Source organism: Thalassophryne amazonica, chromosome 10, assembly GCF_902500255.1.
Source record: "Thalassophryne amazonica chromosome 10, fThaAma1.1, whole genome shotgun sequence".
Taxonomy (NCBI): Eukaryota; Metazoa; Chordata; class Actinopteri; order Batrachoidiformes; family Batrachoididae; genus Thalassophryne; species Thalassophryne amazonica.
Genome location: NC_047112.1, coordinates 66,306,214 through 66,325,715, shown reverse-complemented (window position 1 = coordinate 66,325,715; position 19,502 = coordinate 66,306,214). Strand labels below are relative to the sequence as shown.

The 19,502-nt window shown below is 41.5% G+C and overlaps 1 protein-coding gene across 6 annotated transcripts in view; it reads left to right on the top strand.

Annotated features, from left to right (window-relative positions):
• The window catches only part of LOC117518909 (lysine-specific demethylase 4A-like), a 279,463-nt gene that overhangs the window by 130,604 nt on the left and 129,357 nt on the right, over positions 1–19,502 (top strand). For 4 of the 6 annotated variants that reach the window (XM_034180171.1, XM_034180169.1, XM_034180170.1 and 1 more), the window contains 2 exons: positions 7,040–7,221; positions 12,745–12,949. In XM_034180171.1, the coding sequence (XP_034036062.1) occupies positions 7,040–7,221; positions 12,745–12,949 (387 nt within the window). Of the gene's footprint in view, positions 1–6,781; positions 6,823–7,039; positions 7,222–12,744; positions 12,950–19,502 lie in introns of those variants that run through there. The other 2 variants (XM_034180174.1, XM_034180173.1) reach the window with 1 other exon arrangement.

Genomic DNA, 19,502 nt, shown 5'->3' with positions numbered 1-19,502 from the left:
TCATGAAGGAAGTGTCACAGGTGGAGCAGGAGTGCTACCTCATCAAGGCTGTGGCCCAGGGTAAATGGGCATGGACTTGGTGGGAGGACATTATCCACAGGGCCATAACCTGGAGGGACATCTGGAAAGCACCTTAGGCATGGCTCACCTTGGTGAGGGCAGCATGTGATACAGTGGCTTGGTGGTGAAAAGTGTTTCCTTGTGCAGCAAAAACAATGCAGGCCTCCAGCACATCTTGTCATCATGTGAAGTGGCAAAAAGCTGGCAGAGCCATGGTAGAGATGGAATGCCCAGGGGTTCTCTTTTAGGAGGTCTCATGCCTGATCTAAAAACCCATAAGGCCTATCTGGGGTGTTATTGTCCACACAGATGCTGAGAATGACAGCCTCAACACTGCATTTAATCTATTATTAGACTCTATTGGCTTTGCTCAAAAAGTAAATGAGTCCACCCACCACTTTAATCATATCTTAGATCTTGTTCTGACTTATGGTATGGAAATAGAAGACTTAACAGTATTCCCTGAAAACTCCCTTCTGTCTGATCATTTCTTAATAACATTTACATTTACTCTGATGGACTACCCAGCAGTGGGGAATAAGTTTCATTACACTAGAAGTCTTTCAGAAAGCGCTGTAACTAGGTTTAAGGATATGATTCCTTCTTTATGTTCTCTAATGCCATATACCAACACAGTGCAGAGTAGCTACCTAAACTCTGTAAGTGAGATAGAGTATCTCGTCAATAGTTTTACATCCTCATTGAAGACAACTTTGGATGCTGTAGCTCCTCTAAAAAAGAGAGCTTTAAATCAGAAGTGCCTGACTCCGTGGTATAACTCACAAACTCGTAGCTTAAAGCAGATAACCCGTAAGTTGGAGAGGAAATGGCGTCTCACTAATTTAGAAGATCTTCACTTAGCCTGGAAAAAGAGTCTGTTGCTCTATAAAAAAGCCCTCCGTAAAGCTAGGACATCTTTCTACTCATCACTAATTGAAGAAAATAAGAACAACCCCAGGTTTCTTTTCAGCACTGTAGCCAGGCTGACAAAGAGTCAGAGCTCTATTGAGCTGAGTATTCCATTAACTTTAACTAGTAATGACTTCATGACTTTCTTTGCTAACAAAATTTTAACTATTAGAGAAAAAATTACTCATAACCATCCCAAAGACGTATCGTTATCTTTGGCTGCTTTCAGTGATGCCGGTATTTGGTTAGACTCTTTCTCTCCGATTGTTCTGTCTGAGTTATTTTCATTAGTTACTTCATCCAAACCATCAACATGTTTATTAGACCCCATTCCTACCAGGCTGCTCAAGGAAGCCCTACCATTATTTAATGCTTCGATCTTAAATATGATCAATCTATCTTTGTTAGTTGGCTATGTACCACAGGCTTTTAAGGTGGCAGTAATTAAACCATTACTTAAAAAGCCATCACTTGACCCAGCTATCTTAGCTAATTATAGGCCAATCTCCAGCCTTCCTTTTCTCTCAAAAATTCTTGAAAGGGTAGTTGTAAAACAGCTAACTGATCATCTGCAGAGGAATGGTCTATTTGAAGAGTTTCAGTCAGGTTTTAGAATTCATCATAGTACAGAAACAGCATTAGTGAAGGTTACAAATGATCATCTTGACCATAAAATTTTATTACAGAGATTAGAGCATGCCATAGGTATTAAAGGCACTGCGCTGCGATGGTTTGAATCATATTTGTCTAATAGATTACAGTTTGTTCATGTAAATGGGGAATCTTCTTCACAGACTAAAGTTAATTATGGAGTTCCACAAGGTTCTGTGCTAGGACCAATTTTATTCACTTTATACATGCTTCCCTTAGGCAGTATTATTAGACGGTATTGCTTAAATTTTCATTGTTACGCAGATGATACCCAGCTTTATCTATCCATGAAGCCAGAGGACACACACCAATTAGCTAAACTGCAGGATTGTCTTACAGACATAAAGACATGGATGACCTCTAATTTCCTGCTTTTAAACTCAGATAAAACTGAAGTTATTGTACTTGGCCCCACAAATCTTAGAAACATGGTGTCTAACCAGATCCTTACTCTGGATGGCATTACCCTGACCTCTAGTAATACTGTGAGAAATCTTGGAGTCATTTTTGATCAGGATATGTCATTCAAAGCGCATATTAAACAAATATGTAGGACTGCTTTTTTGCATTTACGCAATATCTCTAAAATCAGAAAGGTCTTGTCTCAGAGTGATGCTGAAAAACTAATTCATGCATTTATTTCCTCTAGGCTGGACTATTGTAATTCATTATTATCAGGTTGTCCTAAAAGTTCCCTAAAAAGCCTTCAGTTAATTCAAAATGCTGCAGCTAGAGTACTGACTGGGACTAGAAGGAGAGAGCATATCTCACCCATATTGGCCTCTCTTCATTGGCTTCCTGTTAATTCTAGAATAGAATTTAAAATTCTTCTTCTTACTTATAAGGTTTTGAATAATCAGGTCCCATCTTATCTTAGGGACCTCGTAGTACCATATCACCCCAATACAGCGCTTCGCTCTCAGACTGCAGGCTTACTTGTAGTTCCTAGGGTTTGTAAGAGTAGAATGGGAGGCAGAGCCTTCAGCTTTCAGGCTCCTCTCCTGTGGAACCAGCTCCCAATTCAGATCAGGGAGACAGACACCCTCTCTACTTTTAAGATTAGGCTTAAAACTTTCCTTTTTGCTAAAGCTTATAGTTAGGGCTGGATCAGGTGACCCTGAACCATCCCTTAGTTATGCTGCTATAGACGTAGACTGCTGGGGGGTTCCCATGATGCACTGTTTCTTTCTCTTTTTGCTCTGTATGCACCACTCTGCATTTAATCATTAGTGATCGATCTCTGCTCCCCTCCACAGCATGTCTTTTTCCTGGTTCTCTCCCTCAGCCCCAACCAGTCCCAGCAGAAGACTGCCCCTCCCTGAGCCTGGTTCTGCTGGAGGTTTCTTCCTGTTAAAAGGGAGTTTTTCCTTCCCACTGTAGCCAAGTGCTTGCTCACAGGGGGTCGTTTTGACCGTTGGGGTTTTACATAATTATTGTATGGCCTTGCCTTGCAATATAAAGCGCCTTGGGGCAACTGTTTGTTGTGATTTGTCGCTATATAAAAAAATTGATTGATTGATTGATCTTATCTTAGGGACCTCGTAGTACCATATCACCCCAATAGAGCGCTTCGCTCTCAGACTGCAGGCTTACTTGTAGTTCCTAGGGTTTGTAAGAGTAGAATGGGAGGCAGAGCCTTCAGCTTTCAGGCTCCTCTCCTGTGGAACCAGCTCCCAATTCAGATCAGGGAGACAGACACCCTCTCTACTTTTAAGATTAGGCTTAAAACTTTCCTTTTTGCTAAAGCTTATAGTTAGGGCTGGATCAGGTGACCCTGAACCATCCCTTAGTTATGCTGCTATAGACATAGACTGCTGGGGGGTTCCCATGATGCACTGTTTCTTTCTCTTTTTGCTCTGTATGCACCACTCTGCATTTAATCATTAGTGATCGATCTCTGCTCCCCTCCACAGCATGTCTTTTTCCTGGTTCTCTCCCTCAGCCCCAACCAGTCCCAGCAGAAGACTGCCCCTCCCTGAGCCTGGTTCTGCTGGAGGTTTCTTCCTGTTAAAAGGGAGTTTTTCCTTCCCACTGTAGCCAAGTGCTTGCTCACAGGGGGTCGTTTTGACCGTTGGGGTTTTACATAATTATTGTATGGCCTTGCCTTGCAATATAAAGCGCCTTGGGGCAACTGTTTGTTGTGATTTGTCGCTATATAAAAAAATTGATTGATTGATTGATCTTATCTTAGGGACCTCGTAGTACCATATCACCCCAATAGAGCGCTTCGCTCTCAGACTGCAGGCTTACTTGTAGTTCCTAGGGTTTGTAAGAGTAGAATGGGAGGCAGAGCCTTCAGCTTTCAGGCTCCTCTCCTGTGGAACCAGCTCCCAATTCAGATCAGGGAGACAGACACCCTCTCTACTTTTAAGATTAGGCTTAAAACTTTCCTTTTTGCTAAAGCTTATAGTTAGGGCTGGATCAGGTGACCCTGAACCATCCCTTAGTTATGCTGCTATAGACGTAGACTGCTGGGGGGTTCCCATGATGCACTGTTTCTTTCTCTTTTTGCTCTGTATGCACCACTCTGCATTTAATCATTAGTGATCGATCTCTGCTCCCCTCCACAGCATGTCTTTTTCCTGGTTCTCTCCCTCAGCCCCAACCAGTCCCAGCAGAAGACTGCCCCTCCCTGAGCCTGGTTCTGCTGGAGGTTTCTTCCTGTTAAAAGGGAGTTTTTCCTTCCCACTGTAGCCAAGTGCTTGCTCACAGGGTGTCGTTTTGACCGTTGGGGTTTTACATAATTATTGTATGGCCTTGCCTTACAATATAAAGCGCCTTGGGGCAACTGCTTGTTGTGATTTGGCGCTATATAAAAAAATTGATTGATTGATTGATTGTTCTGGAAGTGGTCCAAAAGCCAGTGCAACCTGGAAAAAATGGACCTAAGCACTACCTGGTCTGATCTTGTAGGTGTGGCACAGTCCAAAAAGGCCCGGCTGTCCTGGGGGGCATGATGGGAGGTCTGACTACAGCCATCTGTGGTGACTGACTTATCATGGTCAAGTCCATGAGACCAAAAATAGTTCTCCGGGTCACAAGCCCAGTCCAGGGTGTGTTTGATCAAACAGACCTAAGTGAGTATCCAAAGTGACCAAATCCACACAATGTGTAAAAAAGGGCTAAGGGAACAGAGGCCAAAAACACAGAGTAATAAAGAGTCAAAAACCAAAAGGCAGGAAAGACATAGGGAGCAAGAATTACAGAATAAAGCTGTATACTCACAGAACATACACAAAAGTGCAGAGACCAGAGAGGCATTCACAGTGAACCTGCAAAACCAAAGGCCACAAGGAAGTGTTTAACCCTCTGGAGTCAACTGATGCGCCTCTGTGTCAAAGTTGACAGGCAGGTTTGGTAGGAGACAACTGCAAGACTCACTTTCACAGCTCTGTTTGCAAAACAGCTTTAATAAGACAGGAAGCAATGGTCGGTACACGGGGAGGCAGTCCAAAAAACACAGTAGAAGTACAAAGATCATCAGGCAAAAATGAGGTCAGAATAACGGGCAGGAGGTCGAGTATACTGAAGCAGGCAGATCTAGAAAATACAGAAACGAGAGCTGGTATGAAGGCACAGGGCGCAACAAACTGGCAAACAACCGACACAAGCTGTGACCTAATAAAGCTCCAGGTGGCAATCAACAAATTACACACAGGTGTGCATAGCAAGAACCAGAAGAGGGGTGTAGCCAGAGAGAGAGAGAGAGAGAGAGAACCACAGACAGGCCCCAGCAACAAAACCCCACAATCTCAGAAAACACAGAAAAGAAATACAAAAGCAAGAAGAGAACAAAACAAACCAAAACCTCATCAACAGAATACATAAACCGTCAGGCCCTGACAAAAGTCACATGACCAAATTAAGTGGTCATGTGATTAAGCAGGTGTGAGGCAGCTGATCAGGAAAGCCTTATTTGCATACACACATCAGAGGTTTCGCATACACATGTGAACAGGTTGTAACACCTTAATGTGCGAGTCTTAGCTTATTGACGTATAAAGCAGGTTCTGTTGGCAGAAATTGATTTGCATAGGATACATGTTGTGAGGCGAGACTGAGCACTTTGGCTCCAGCAGACAGCTTTGTGTGGCAGACTGAGAAAAGAAAAAGTCTCTGAAATGAGTTTTATTGACTGGCACGCAGGCATAGGGAGGAACCACATCAAAGCGGCCGAAAGACTTTAATTTCCATCGAATATCACATTAATTATTTGCAGCATTGTTACATATGTAAGGCGCATGGGACACATTGCTGGAGATGAGAGAGTCGACTGAGGCTGTTTATAGTGAATTGTGTCCAAAAGTGGAGCATGACTGCTACAGACATCTGATTGTTTTGTAAATAGTTGTACAAAAAAAAAAAAAAAAACACCTGAAGCATTTTCTGCATTTAATGTAAATACTTGTATATAATGTTGTTTGCTACATTTGTACATATGGTTTTGAAATGTACAATTTATATTTACATTTGAAGCCTTTTAAGAAGCTTAAGAGTGTCTTAAACAGACAAGACGGCAGAAAGACAGAGCGGAAGGAGAGATACTCTCCGTATGTTGAATGGCAATGATTCAGTAACACGCTGCTGGTTTGATGGTGCAGGGATAATGTTTGTGGTTGACCTCATCAGGAACGAGCTTATTCCCCACCCAGCGCAGTAATGTAATAATGCCCGAGATGAAGGTCATCACAACATTGTGATACATGGCTAGTGGAAAAATGTAAATTCTATAACATTCATACAATTCTTAATATAAAAGTAAGCAAATGTCAGCAGCCAGAGCCTGAACTCACCTGTTTGAGAAGAACTTCACTTGTTTGCTGCAATCTCTGCTCTCGCTTTGGATTACAGCACGTACTAGCGCTTCTCACACTTGGCACTTGCATGCAACAACCAGCATGGAAAGTAAACATAACAATAAGCTAATCAATATAATAATTGGCATATGAATGAGGTACATTCAATCATTTTGAGGCTCTGTAACAACTCTCTTAATTTTGGTAAGTTTCATCATCATGACATTAAATTATTTTCATGATTACACATTTCTTAATACAGTTCAAGTTATATGATTGGTTGATTTTACTGTCCATTCATAACTAAGCGCTGAGCACATTTAGTTTTTTATTTCTCCTTCCCTTTCTGTGACAACCAGTTGCAGCTCTTAGAAGATTGTGTAATACCTAGCAATTGGGTCAGCCCCGCCTCCTCACAAAGATAGAAGTTTCTGTCGCTTCCTTGCTCAGAGTTGCTGTCAGAAAGTTCCTGGCTCACTGTTAGGCTAAGATTCCTTGCCAGGATTTTTTAGGCTAAGTTAGGAGCTCTCTGAGAGGACTCTGAGATGCTTCATGAATACAGGCCCTGATCTTACATCACAGCCAGGATGTGTTTTTTAATTTCCATCTTATGTTTGCCTCAGAGACAGAGGAAGAAGCCCCTGTGGAGGAGGGCGGTCTGGAAGGGGAGAACTGGTCCAGACCTCTGGCTCATCTGTGGCAGAGCAGACCTCCAAACTTTAAAAAAGAACGAGAGTACAACCAGCGCACTGGAGCTAAACCTCCATACTGCTCCATCTGCACGCTGTTCCACACCTACCAGCAGGTCAGCAGGCAGCTGTACATTCTGTTTATCTAAACCGATACCGCAGTGGTACATTCTGTTTATCTAAACCGATACCGCAGTGGTACATTCTGTTTATCTAAACCAATACCGCAGCTGTACATTCTGTTTGCCAGGGGTATTCAACTCGTTCCAGGAGTACTAACTGATTCCATCTGCTCAAAGTGATGTTAATCAGTGACATCACCTGGTAGAGTGGGTGCCTGCAAAGAAAACCTGTACCCTCTTAGCCCTTTCTGGAACGAGTTGAATACCCCTGGACTAAACCAATGCCGCAGCGGTACATTCTGTTTGCTTAAACAGATACTGCAGTGGTACATTCTGTTTATCTAAACTGATACCGCATCAGTACATTCTCTTTGTTAAAACCGGTACCATAGCTGTACATTCTGTTTGTCAAAGTTTTAACATGCTTGAACCTTACTTTTTGAAACGTATTACAGAGCATAACAGTTAATTGCACCAAATGTTACACATAGACTCAGTAGACTTTCAAGGCAAAAGATATTAAAGGATTTTAATAGCTCAAAAGGTAAGTTCTAAAGGAGAACCTACTGCAGGTTGCAGTCAAAACAGGAAGTCCTGCATATCTCAACAACAATACCTGATAAACACAAAATTTGGTAGGATAACACCTGAAAATGAACTGAGGCTATTTGCCACTTTTGGTGCCAGTACGTCAAAGAGGCATAAAAAAAGTTGAAATATTTGAGCTTATTGCAATTTATTTAGTTTGCATGATCATTGGTCACATTTGAATTGTTTAATACATTTTGGGGATGATTTGAATAAAACGGCTGTGCCATATTACACAAACTGAATTAATAAAAGTTAAATATACTGTGTCTGTGGTCCACTCTGCAGTCCATCAATCATTGTTATTCAAAATATTATAAAAATCATAAAATTTAGAAATGTTTTAAACGAAGTGCCACCAAAAGTCAAAGAGAAATTAATTTTAAAGTCCAAATGAATCTTTTGAACTTTTAAAAAAGTGAGTAATTCATATTTTGACAGGTTTAGACACATGGCCTGCAGAAAAGACCATAATTATCTACTAGTGCTCATCATGCTTAAGTGGATGTGCCGAAACTTTGCACCAGTTATTCGGATCACTGCTTTGAATGCAGTAATCTATGAATTACTGCATTCAAAGCAGTTCAGTTCAATTTATTTTATTTGTATAGCGACAAATCACAACAAAGCTACCTCAGGGCACTTCACGCGGGTAAGGTCCAACCTTACCACCCCCCCCCCCCCCCCCCCCCCAAGCAAGAAAAAAAAAACCCTCTGATGACACTGAGGAAGAAACCTCAAGCAGACCAGACTCAGAGGGGTGACCCACTGCACTGCTTCTTCCAAATTCTTCCAAATAGCCTCAACTTGATCTAAATTCTGGGTGTGTCAGTGAAGCTTAGGGCTAGCAGCCGCCGATCACCATAGTATTTTCTGGCGTTTTCTTGTTGATTTAACGCTGCTGAATTATAGCGATAACTTTCAGTATTGATTAGAGTACACTAGCAGCTACTGACACAACAACGAGCCAGCGCATCTGTGTCAGATTAGCTTTCTGTCAGCAAAAGAGACCTGGTGACCAAGGAGAAGGAGGACTAAAGACAGTTTCTCTTTACACAATACAAACTCGATGGCATACCACACAAGTAATCAAAAGGCATACAGTTTTAACTTCAATTTTTAAGTGAAAGTGAAAATATCAGCTATATGTTTTAGTTTTAAAGTAATGCAGTAATTTTGAAGGTTTTAATGTTTGGGACACACATGCTGCAGTGCATTATGGGTAAAATTTTCACAACAGGAGAAATGCATTGAGACGCTCTGATCAGGGTGCACTTTAAACTGCTGCACATGGACAACAGAATTAAACTCTTTGTATATTGTGCCTAAAACTCTGGTGAATATATTCTTTGAGTTTATAGATGTTGTTATTGTGTTTGTTTCATGTAAACATGCCAGAAGCTCAGGTTGTTTCTCCATTCTGAGGGGAAAGTGAAGTTTACATTCCATAAACCAGGTGCACAGTAAGAGTAACACTCTGTGGCCTTTTGACTTCTTTTTAGCCTTAGGGATGCAGAGTAATCCTACTTCCTGAGAAACAACATAGTCAAGTCCGTAAGGTTTAGTAAGGCGCTAGTCAGTGAATGAGTTTGTAAGTTAGTAATAAAACCTTATAATCTGACCTCACAGAGACAGGAAACCAGTGAAGGGCGGCCAAAATTATGGTGATGTGGTCAAACTTTCGGCTTCTAGTCAACATTCTAGCAACGGCATTTTGAACTAGTTGAAGACCTCTAATGCTGCAATCAGTCAATCAAGGTTTATTTATATAACCCTTTCCACAGCCCAGAAGGTGACCAAAGTGCTTCACAGTCAGATTAAAAACATAAAAACTTAAGACAAGCAAATTTAAAACAGACATCAGTAAAACTATACGTCCAAAATATTTGCAGATAAGAACTAAATAAAATGTCAGAGCGCTGCTGGTTGTGCAAAAGCCATTCTAAAAAGGAAAAAATTTTATTTAGATTTAAAAAGACCCAGTTCAGTGGTGGTGCGGATCTCGGGAGTGGCTTGGTCCACAGTCTGGGTGCAGCCACAGAGAAAGCCCGGTCTCCCCAGTGGCAGTCTGTGGACGTCGGAACCTCCAGTGTACACTGGTTAGAAGATCTCAAAACTCTGTTTTGGTCCCGATGTGTCAGCAGCTTGGCTACGTATGAGTGGGCCAAATCATTCAGAGCTGTAAAAACAAACATAATATTAAAATCAATTCCCAAACTGGAAGCCAGTGCAGAGTGTAGAGGACTGAGGTTATGTGGTCATGTCTACAAGTGTTAGTTAACAGACGTGCTGCAACATTTTGAACCAGTTGAAGTTGACTGAGGAACAACTGGGAGACTCCAACATAAAGCCCATTGTAATAGTCCAGCTGAGAACTGATAAAAGCATGAATGGCTTTTTCCAGATCTACACAATTTAAAAAAGGCTTCACCTTCACTAAAAGCCGTAGTTGATAAAAGCTCAATTTGACCACAGAGTCATTTTGTTTGTCGAAGTTAAAACCACTGTCAAACATGTTAGAAGTTCCTAAGCATCCAGCTTTTCACTGAAGCAAGGCAATCAATCCTCTAAAGTCTTAATGTGCGCGAGATTACCCTCAGTTTTCAGCATGTATGTCTGAGTATGATCAGTGTAACAGTGAAAAGTAATCCCATAGCATCGTAGTATTTGCCCAAGGGGTGCTATATAGAGAAAACAGGGGGCCCTGTATTTCATAGAAACAAGATTTGAAATTACGTTATTGTATGGAACACACTGAAAGCAATTTCAGGATGTGAAGCACTCCAGGGCATTTTCAGCAATTCCAAAGTGGTTCTCAAGCCTATCCAGTAATATACAATCATCCACTGCATCATACTCAGTTCTGAGATCTAACAATAGCAGCACCAACGTGGTGTCCGCTTAATACTTGATTTCCACTTTAAGCGAGTGATCTGAAACCACAGACATAAGAGACACCCTATCAATATCTGAGATGGTAATACCACAAGTGAGGACCAAATCCAGGGTGTTTCTGCCAGTATAGTTTGATCCCTGGATGCATTGTTGGAATCCCAATATAGCGATAATGTCCATGAATGATTTGCAGAGGGGGTCAGATGGCTTATTTACTTGAATATTAAAGTCACCAACAATCAGAATGTTATGTGCATGATTTGCCAAATCAGAGATAAACTTAATAAATTAATTTAGGAATTCAGAATATGGGCTCAGGGGCCTGTAAGTGGTGATAAAATAACATGCCTGAATTTTGTTCTTCTGGTCATGACTGTACATGGCAGTGTGAACATGGAGCAGAGAGCCAAAAGTTCAAATGAGTTATATTTCGGACCCCAAAAAGCCATTAAGCTAAACACAGATTTAGGAATTAAAGCTGCATCCACCACCTTCTTTGTATTGTAAGGAACTTGACTAAATGTGTACACAGGTGGGCAGGCTTCAGTTAGAGAGAGGAGAAGATTAGATTTCAAGCAGGTCTCACATAAGCTAATCATGTCTAAGCAATGTTCCATAATTAGATCATTTAACAGCAATGATTTTGAGGACAGCGACCTTACCTTTCAGCATTGATGGTGCCATCACAAATGTGTAAGTTGCCCATGCCATGGGCACTAACACACCCCCATACCATCACAGATGCTGGCTTTTGAACTTTGCGCTGGTAAGAATCTGGATGGTCTGTTTCCTTTTGTCAGAGGACACAACGTAAATGATTTCCAAAAACAATTTGAAATGTGGATTCATCAGATCACAGCACACTTTTCCACTTTGCGTCTGTCCATTTTAAATGAGCTCGGGCCCAGAGAAGGCGGCGAAGTTTCTGGATGTTGTTGATGTATGGCTTTCGCTTTTTAACTTGCACTTGTAGATGTAGCGACAAACTGTGTTAACTGACAGTGGTTTTCTGAAGTGTTCCTGAGCCCACACAGTAAGATCCTTTACACAGTGATGTTGGTTTTAATGCAGTGCCGCCTGAGGGATCGAAAGTCACGGGCATTCAATGTTGGTTTTCGGCCTTGCCGCTTACATGTAGAAAGTTCTCCAGATTCTCTGAATTTTCTGATTATATTATGGACTGTAGATGATGGAATCCCTAAAGTCCTTGCAATTGAACGTTGAGAAACATTGTTCTTAAACTGTTGGACTATTTTTTTCATGCAGTTGTTCACAAAGTGGTGATCCTTGCCCCATCTTTGCTTGTGAATGGCTGAGACTTTTGGGGATGCTCCTTTTATACCCAATCATGAGTGTCCTCAGTTCCCAAACACTTATTGAGTGTTGTTATAAGGAAAGGTGATGTAACTGTGGTAGTAACAGTGGTAAACATACCACTGTCCTGGCTTTTTTGAAAGGCATCCATTTCAAAACGAGCAAATATTTGCAGAAAATTAAATTAAAATTTATCAGTTTGAACATTAAATAGCTTGTTTTTGTAGTGTATTCAATTGATTATAAGTTGAAGAGGATTTTCAAATCATTGTTTTCTGTTTTTATTTACATTTTACACAATGTCCCAACTTCATTGGAATTGGGGTTGTGCTTACAGTTATGGATGGCAAGGATAATGCACAGGTTGTCAGACTAAAAGAGAAACAATTACAACCTTTTGTTTAACAGACCGCATCGTTCAAGTTCAATGACAAATATGTCCGTCCATGAAAATGGTCCAACAGGAAAAGATTAGCAGTAAGCAGCAGCCATCAATGCAGTTATTTTCTATTTATTTCTGCTAAAAACTCCTGTTTATACCATACGTGACGCAGCAAGAGTGCTCACACGCATGTGTCTGCGTGTCTGGGCCACGTCGCCTGAGTTGCATCATCCTGAGTTGTGCCTGTCCTTTGGGTATCCAGATTTTACCCCATATGCTCATGCTTGGTCTTGTCAGTTGTTAAGCCGTGTGTTGTTTTGTGCTCGGCCTCCCTTCAGACTGAATATGCCAGCAGTGCTGAAAATCCTGTCACGGTAGCCGGAGGGTGGATGAGGACCAAGCCCCTGATCCCAGAGATCTGCTTCATCACTACGACAGAAGAAGATTCTGAGTGCGAGCCGCAGTGTGTCTCACCTTATGTGGAGGATGATGGAACCAGTCTTCTGATCAGCTGCTGCCAGTGCTGTGTCCGCGTCCACGCCAGTCAGTATTCACACAGCACACACCCTGAACACAACATCCAGGTTCATGGTGCCTAAAACACATCCACACTGCTAACCCTAAATCCAAGTAAAGAAACCACACAATTAAATGGCAAAAAACAGAGGACTTTCTTTCTCCTGGCTCAGTTAGATGCTCACTTGTCTGATGAGGACTGTAACTTTTACTTCTGCCATTACTTACTTTTTTGTTCTTTACCCAAACACAGAATTTAGTCATTCTTATTCACATATTTAATTCATGTTTAGAGTTCCAGACAGACAGGTGCTGGACAGCCAGTCAGACACAGTCATGCTTGACAAGGAGCAGAAAAGTGCAGGTGTGACAGATGTTGGAATTCCAAATGAAAGTAACATCAGAAACAAAGAGCATGAGAAGATCAAGAAGTACCAGGGCCTGAAGGAAGAACAGCGTTACTTCCAGACTCTTTGCAGTAAAATATGTGTTATCACAGGGTTCTGTATTAGGCCTTCTGCTATTCTCTTTACATATGTCCTCTTCAACAGATATTGTAATGTGGGTGTGCAAATTAAACAAATTCAACTGTAGGGGTGCCACAGCAGCAAATTTGGCATTTTTTGCCTATGTCTTTCAACCCTTACATCGCACATTCAAATATCTTATATCCATGCATTCGCTGTCTTAAACCCACCCATTTCTATCTTGATAATTTTCAAGCAAAACATGCAAAACATAGCTTTTCTAACACTCCTAGATCATGACTGCAATCAACATGAGCCTCTACATATAAAGTCTGTGGACCCTCCTGGGAAAAAGTTTTAAAAGAACTTTGATAGTCAAAACACTACCCAGTCCGCGTACATTGCACAAACAATACATCCAGAACATTTTGTTAGTGACACTCCACAGAAAAATAGTATCCAGTTGTATTTCCTATAAAGTAATGTTGTATGTTGTTATAATCCATCAAAGTCCATTTTATTCCATGAAAAAGTAAATATATGACAATAAAAATTTTCGGATTTTCCATGTAACTTGGACTTATTCGCAAACCTGTTTACTCTCTAAATCCAGCGTAAGCTACGTTCTAGGTACGCGCATTCATCTGGTGGACGCTTTAGAGTAAAACGTGTGCTCCAAGGCACTTACGCATTGAAGATTTTGGCCATTCAAAGCTAGCAAACCCAGTGACGTATCAAACCCATGACTCATATTTTCTGTTAGCCAATGAGATAAGCTTTCCAGTGCACCATTGGAATCGTAGTCTTTAGCTACAGAGGTGGCCCATATCAGCATGCATAAAGGTGAACCACACGACAGAGGCCAGAGCACAGAGGAGTTTTACGCATTGTCTTTAATCATTTCAACAGACTTCTTTTCAACTTTCAACTTCACACCCTCAGTGAGGCTGTGAAGTTAGTTTTGGAGTCGTCTTACTCCGAAGACAGCGAGGATGACTCCAACATTGAAGAGGTCATCAATCAGGGGAAAGATTCTCTTTTTGACTGGTAATACAAATTTATCATCCTATCTTGCTTTATTATTTTGTTTTATAAGTTTATTTATAATAATATTGCAGTTAAAATGTTGTAATTACAGCGTTTTATGGTCTATATTTGTACCAAATTTCACTCAGAAAAATAAGACAGTTGATGTATTCTTTTGATAAAGTAAATTTATTGTACATTATAATGACATAATATTACTATAGTATTGTACTGATTGTGGAATTGAGTGTTATCATTACACTTAGTGCCATTATTCATTTAGTAAACATTGTGGATTTTCTCAGGACAAAGCTTTTAGAAACATACTTTCTCCATTGAAATGTATTTGAAATGTAAAGCAGAACATGTACATGATATATTATTACACTGTACTGTATTTATCTGTATTTTGTTTTTCTATTTTTTACTTTAAAGATTTGATAATAACAAATGTTATGTTTATAGACCCTTGCACACTGATGAGTGATTCGGACTGAGAGCCAGAAACAAAGAAACCTGACTTCACACCTTTCCCCAGTGATTCACCCGCTTCATCATAAGGTGCCCTGACACAAGCATGTTTTTGATTCACACAACAGCACGACCTGTGTCGTGCTGGAGAGGAAACTCGTCTTTAACTGGTGCAGACAGGATGCCAGAGGGGCGCCGGTACGTGCAATTGCGCACAGAGAATTTTGAAATGTTCAAAAAATCTTTCATGCACAAATGTCGTGCTGTGTGGTGCGATCTAATCTCCAACACGATGTGCAGCTCGTCAAGTGGAGTAAACAAGAAGTGAATAGAGCGAGTGGTGATGTCAGTGGATTGCATCAGAGCGCAGCTCGTCTGAAAGATTATAACAAGAAGTTAAATCTGTTATAAATATAAAAATAAATACTTTAACAGCTGCACACAAGAAGGAAAAACATGCAACTGTTTTATCAAGCCATGACAATGTAAACAAGTCAAATAATTACCTTTTTAGAAGGCTCAAAATTCTTTCTGCAGCTTATTAAGCCTCTTTCTCACTGGACCCACCTCGAGTTGTGGCGTGCAGCGTCATGACGACGCCACATGGAAGCAACCCAGTGCCGAGACAATGTAGCGCAACACCAGAACTGTGCGAGGGAGGCAAAGGACGAAGCGAATCGGACGCCAAAAATTAAACATGTTTAATTTTTTTGCATCCTGTGCTTGACGCAGAAATGAAGTGGTTTCAACGCAAGTCAGGGCAAAGCGACGGTACTCAACATGACTGGAAGCCACACCCTCACAATACAATGTTACCCGGCGCCAATTTATGATTCCTGCCGTGTTCCATTGTTCCTGCAGTATAAATCACGCAGGATTGTTTTTATATTGTGCACACAACGCAGTAAAACTACACGCTCAAAAAGCACAGAAAAAAAAATGCTGATTGCAGCCTGACTGCTGCTGCAGCTTCTCGCTCTTAAATTCTCTCACAAATGTGTTTAAATAAAGTCCATAAAAGTCCTGCTCACAGACTGATTGCCAGAGACAGGACATGTCCACATCCAGTAAAAAGTCCGGACATCTCCAGTCCACTCACAGATGATTGGTTCGCGCGCGCACATGTGAACAATTAAAAGAAAAAAAAAAACTGTCTGGCTTTTGATCATTGTGTTAAATAAACAACAAAAAAAAGGACATAAGTCCTGCTCACAGACTGATTGCCAGAGACAGGACATGTCCACATCAAGTACAACTCCAGACATCTCCACAGTTACTCACGGACGGTTTGTGTGCACATGCAGCTCGCGATCAAAGGAAGAAAGATAAACTATAACAGAACTCAGAGCGCAGACCGGCAGCTCAGCACAAGAACAAATATAAACTAGAAGAGAAATCAGAGTGCACAGTCTGTCTGCAGCCAGTCTGTCTGTGCAGTCTGATTTCTCTGTGCAGAGAACTGCAGGCAGACTCTGTGTCCTCACCTCCTCTCTGCCTCCATGCTCCACGCACCTGATGCAGTCATCACGCCACACGAAGCAACTCGAAGCAGGCCCTGTGTGAAAGGGGCTTTAGGGCACGCGCACGAACAGCTCCAGCTGCAGCCTCCTCTGTAATTCAGGAAGTGATTAGAACCATTTTCAATGGGCAATTTGCAGAAAAAAAGATTAATCCGCCACAAAATAATTATTTTATATACTCTGCGTCCAGCGCAGAGCACGTGGCAGCCAGTAGAACAAAGAACAGCGTCCAGCTGTAAACACAGTGAATTTTTTGTATGAAATTTTTATATTTTTGATACATTTTTTTTAGAATTGTTTGCACTATGTGACATTTGAACATTCTTTTTTTTTAATATATTTTTTCATATCATAGATGTGCCTTTTGTATTTTTATTCTTATTATTGTTTTATTATTATTATTTGCACTGATTGCATTTTTGTCAGCAATAAAGTCGGTAACTCAAAAATGCTATTTGAGTAATTCATCTTGAAGTATCTTGGTGTATTTGAAAATGCATAGTCATAATGCTAAAATATGAAAATTCGAAATATTGAAAAAGAAAGTACTTGAATAGAATTTGCATCCATCGAAATATGAAAATGTATTTTTTATGGTCACATTAGTCATCATCATAATCATCATCTTCAACCACTTTTCCGGGTTCAGGTTGCAGTGGCAACAGCTCCAGCAGGGGACCCCAGACTTCCCTTTCCCGGGCCACATTGACCACCTCTGACTGGGGGATCCTGAGGTGTTCCCAGGCCAGTGTGGAAATATGATCTCTCCACCTAGTCCTGGGTCATCCCCGGGGTCTCCTCCCAGATGGACATGCCTGGAACATCTCCCTTGGGAGGCGCCCAGGAAACATCCTTACGAGATGCCCGGCTCCTTTGAGCTGGCTCCTTTCAACGCGAAGGAGCAGCAAATCTACTCCAAGCTCCCCACGAATGACCGAACTTCTCACCTATCTCTGAGAGACACCAGCCACTCTCCTGAGGAAGCCCATTTCGGCCGCTTGTACCCGCTGTCTAGTTCTTTCGGTCATGAGCCAACACTCATGACCATAGGTAAGAGTAGGAATGAAGATTGACCAGTAGATCGAGAGCTTCGCCTTTTGGGTCAGCTTCCTTTTCGTCACAACAGTGCGTTAGAGCGAATGCAATACCGCCCCTGCTGCGCCAACTCTCCGGTCAATCTCACGCTCCATCGTCCCCTCACTCGTGAACAAGACCCTGAGGTACTTGAACGTCGGCTTGGGGCACGGCTGTATTCCCTACCCAGAGTAGGTAATCCATCGGTTTCCTGCTGAGAACCATGGCCTCAGATGTAGATGTGCTGATCCTCATCCCAGCCGCTTCACACTCGGCTGCGAACCAATCCTGTGAGCGTTGGAGGTCACCAGCTGATGAAGCTAACAGCACCACATCATCTGCAAAAAGCAGTGATGAGACCCTGAGCCCACCAAACTGGAAACCCTCCTACCCCCGACTACGCCTTGATATCCTGTCCATGAATATCACAAACAGAATTGGTGACAAGGCGCAGCCCTGGCGGAGGCCAACCTCCAACGGAAACGAGTCCGACTTACTGCCGAGCACCCAAACACAGCTCTCAGAGATTGGATGGCCCTGAGAAGGGACCCCCTCACTCCATACTCCCGCAGCACCTCCCACAGTATCTCCCGGGGTACCCGATCATACGCCTTATCTAAGACCACTAATCACATGTAGACTGGATGGGTATACTCCCAAGCACCTTGCAGGATCGGTTGTTCCACTACCAGGATGGAACCCGCATTGTTTGTTTTCAATCAGAGGTTCGACTTTCGGCTGAAACCTCCTTTCCATCACCCTGGAATAGACATTACCAGGGAGGCCGAGTTGTGTGATGCCCCTGTAGTTGGCACATACTCTTTTGCGGGTGGAAGATAGCAGTCTCGTAATATCTGTAATTTGGAGGTCAAAGGACAATGTAGGATCAAAAATTACTAGGGATGCACCAATACCACTTTTCCCCAAACTGAGTACAAGTACTTACATTTGGGTACTCGTCGATACAGAATACCAATACGAACACTTTTTACTTAAATCATGTAACTTCACTTTTTGACTACAACAAATTGTGCTTTAACATTAACCGTGTGTTTCTAAACAAACATGACAGTGGCAGACATCTGACTGAAATATAACCTGTGAACTTCAGCACTACAAAATATACAACACCGGGAACAGAACTGAAATTGTCCATTGATAATTTTACTTATGTCTGTGAGCACCAGTGTTGCCACAGTTACTTTGAAAAAGTAATCCAATTACTGATTACTCCTTGAAAAAGTAACTTTAGTGATTACTTTACTGATAACTCAATTTTAAAATTAACAAAGTTAGATTACAATTTACTTTATTATTTACTTTCAGCAGCTGCTGACAACACCTCCCTGCCATCTCAACATGAAAATGATAGCCAGTTTTGCCAATACTCACTTTATAGTCACCCTTTCTTGTCTTCATTGAACATAAATACTTGTTTTATAAAAAACTAGAAGCACTCGGAGAGCGCAAACCTCCGCCAAGGCCATAGGGTCACTGACGTCACATGGAATACCCTTTGGCAAAGAGACTTATTCCACAGCGTTTCTCGCATCTACCGTCATGTTTCAGATTCAGTGGTTAACCCTCTGGGGTCCAAGGGCATTTTTTGGACAGTTCACTCGCCTGGCATAAATGTTTTGTTATTGCTGTTAACAGCTCTTCCTGCATCCCACAATCAAGTTTTATGTCTCTTTTTTTCAGGACAACCTGTACTTTCAAAATATATATGCTATAGTTGTGTTTTATAAGTGTAATAAAGGTTTACAATCAGAAATAAGAAAGGAAAAAGTAAAGCAGACAAATAATTTTCCACACACATTTATTCAAAACACACAGCAAACTATAATAAACTAGTAACACATCACTCCTAAAACAATCTTTGGTGTGTCACATGAGGAGAATCTGCCCTATGATTGGAAACCATGTGACGGTCAACTAATTCCGATTGGACACTCACATTGCTCACGTCATCACACAGCTTCTATGAGGAGTACAAAGGTGGTGTACGGTGGCTCGAAAGTC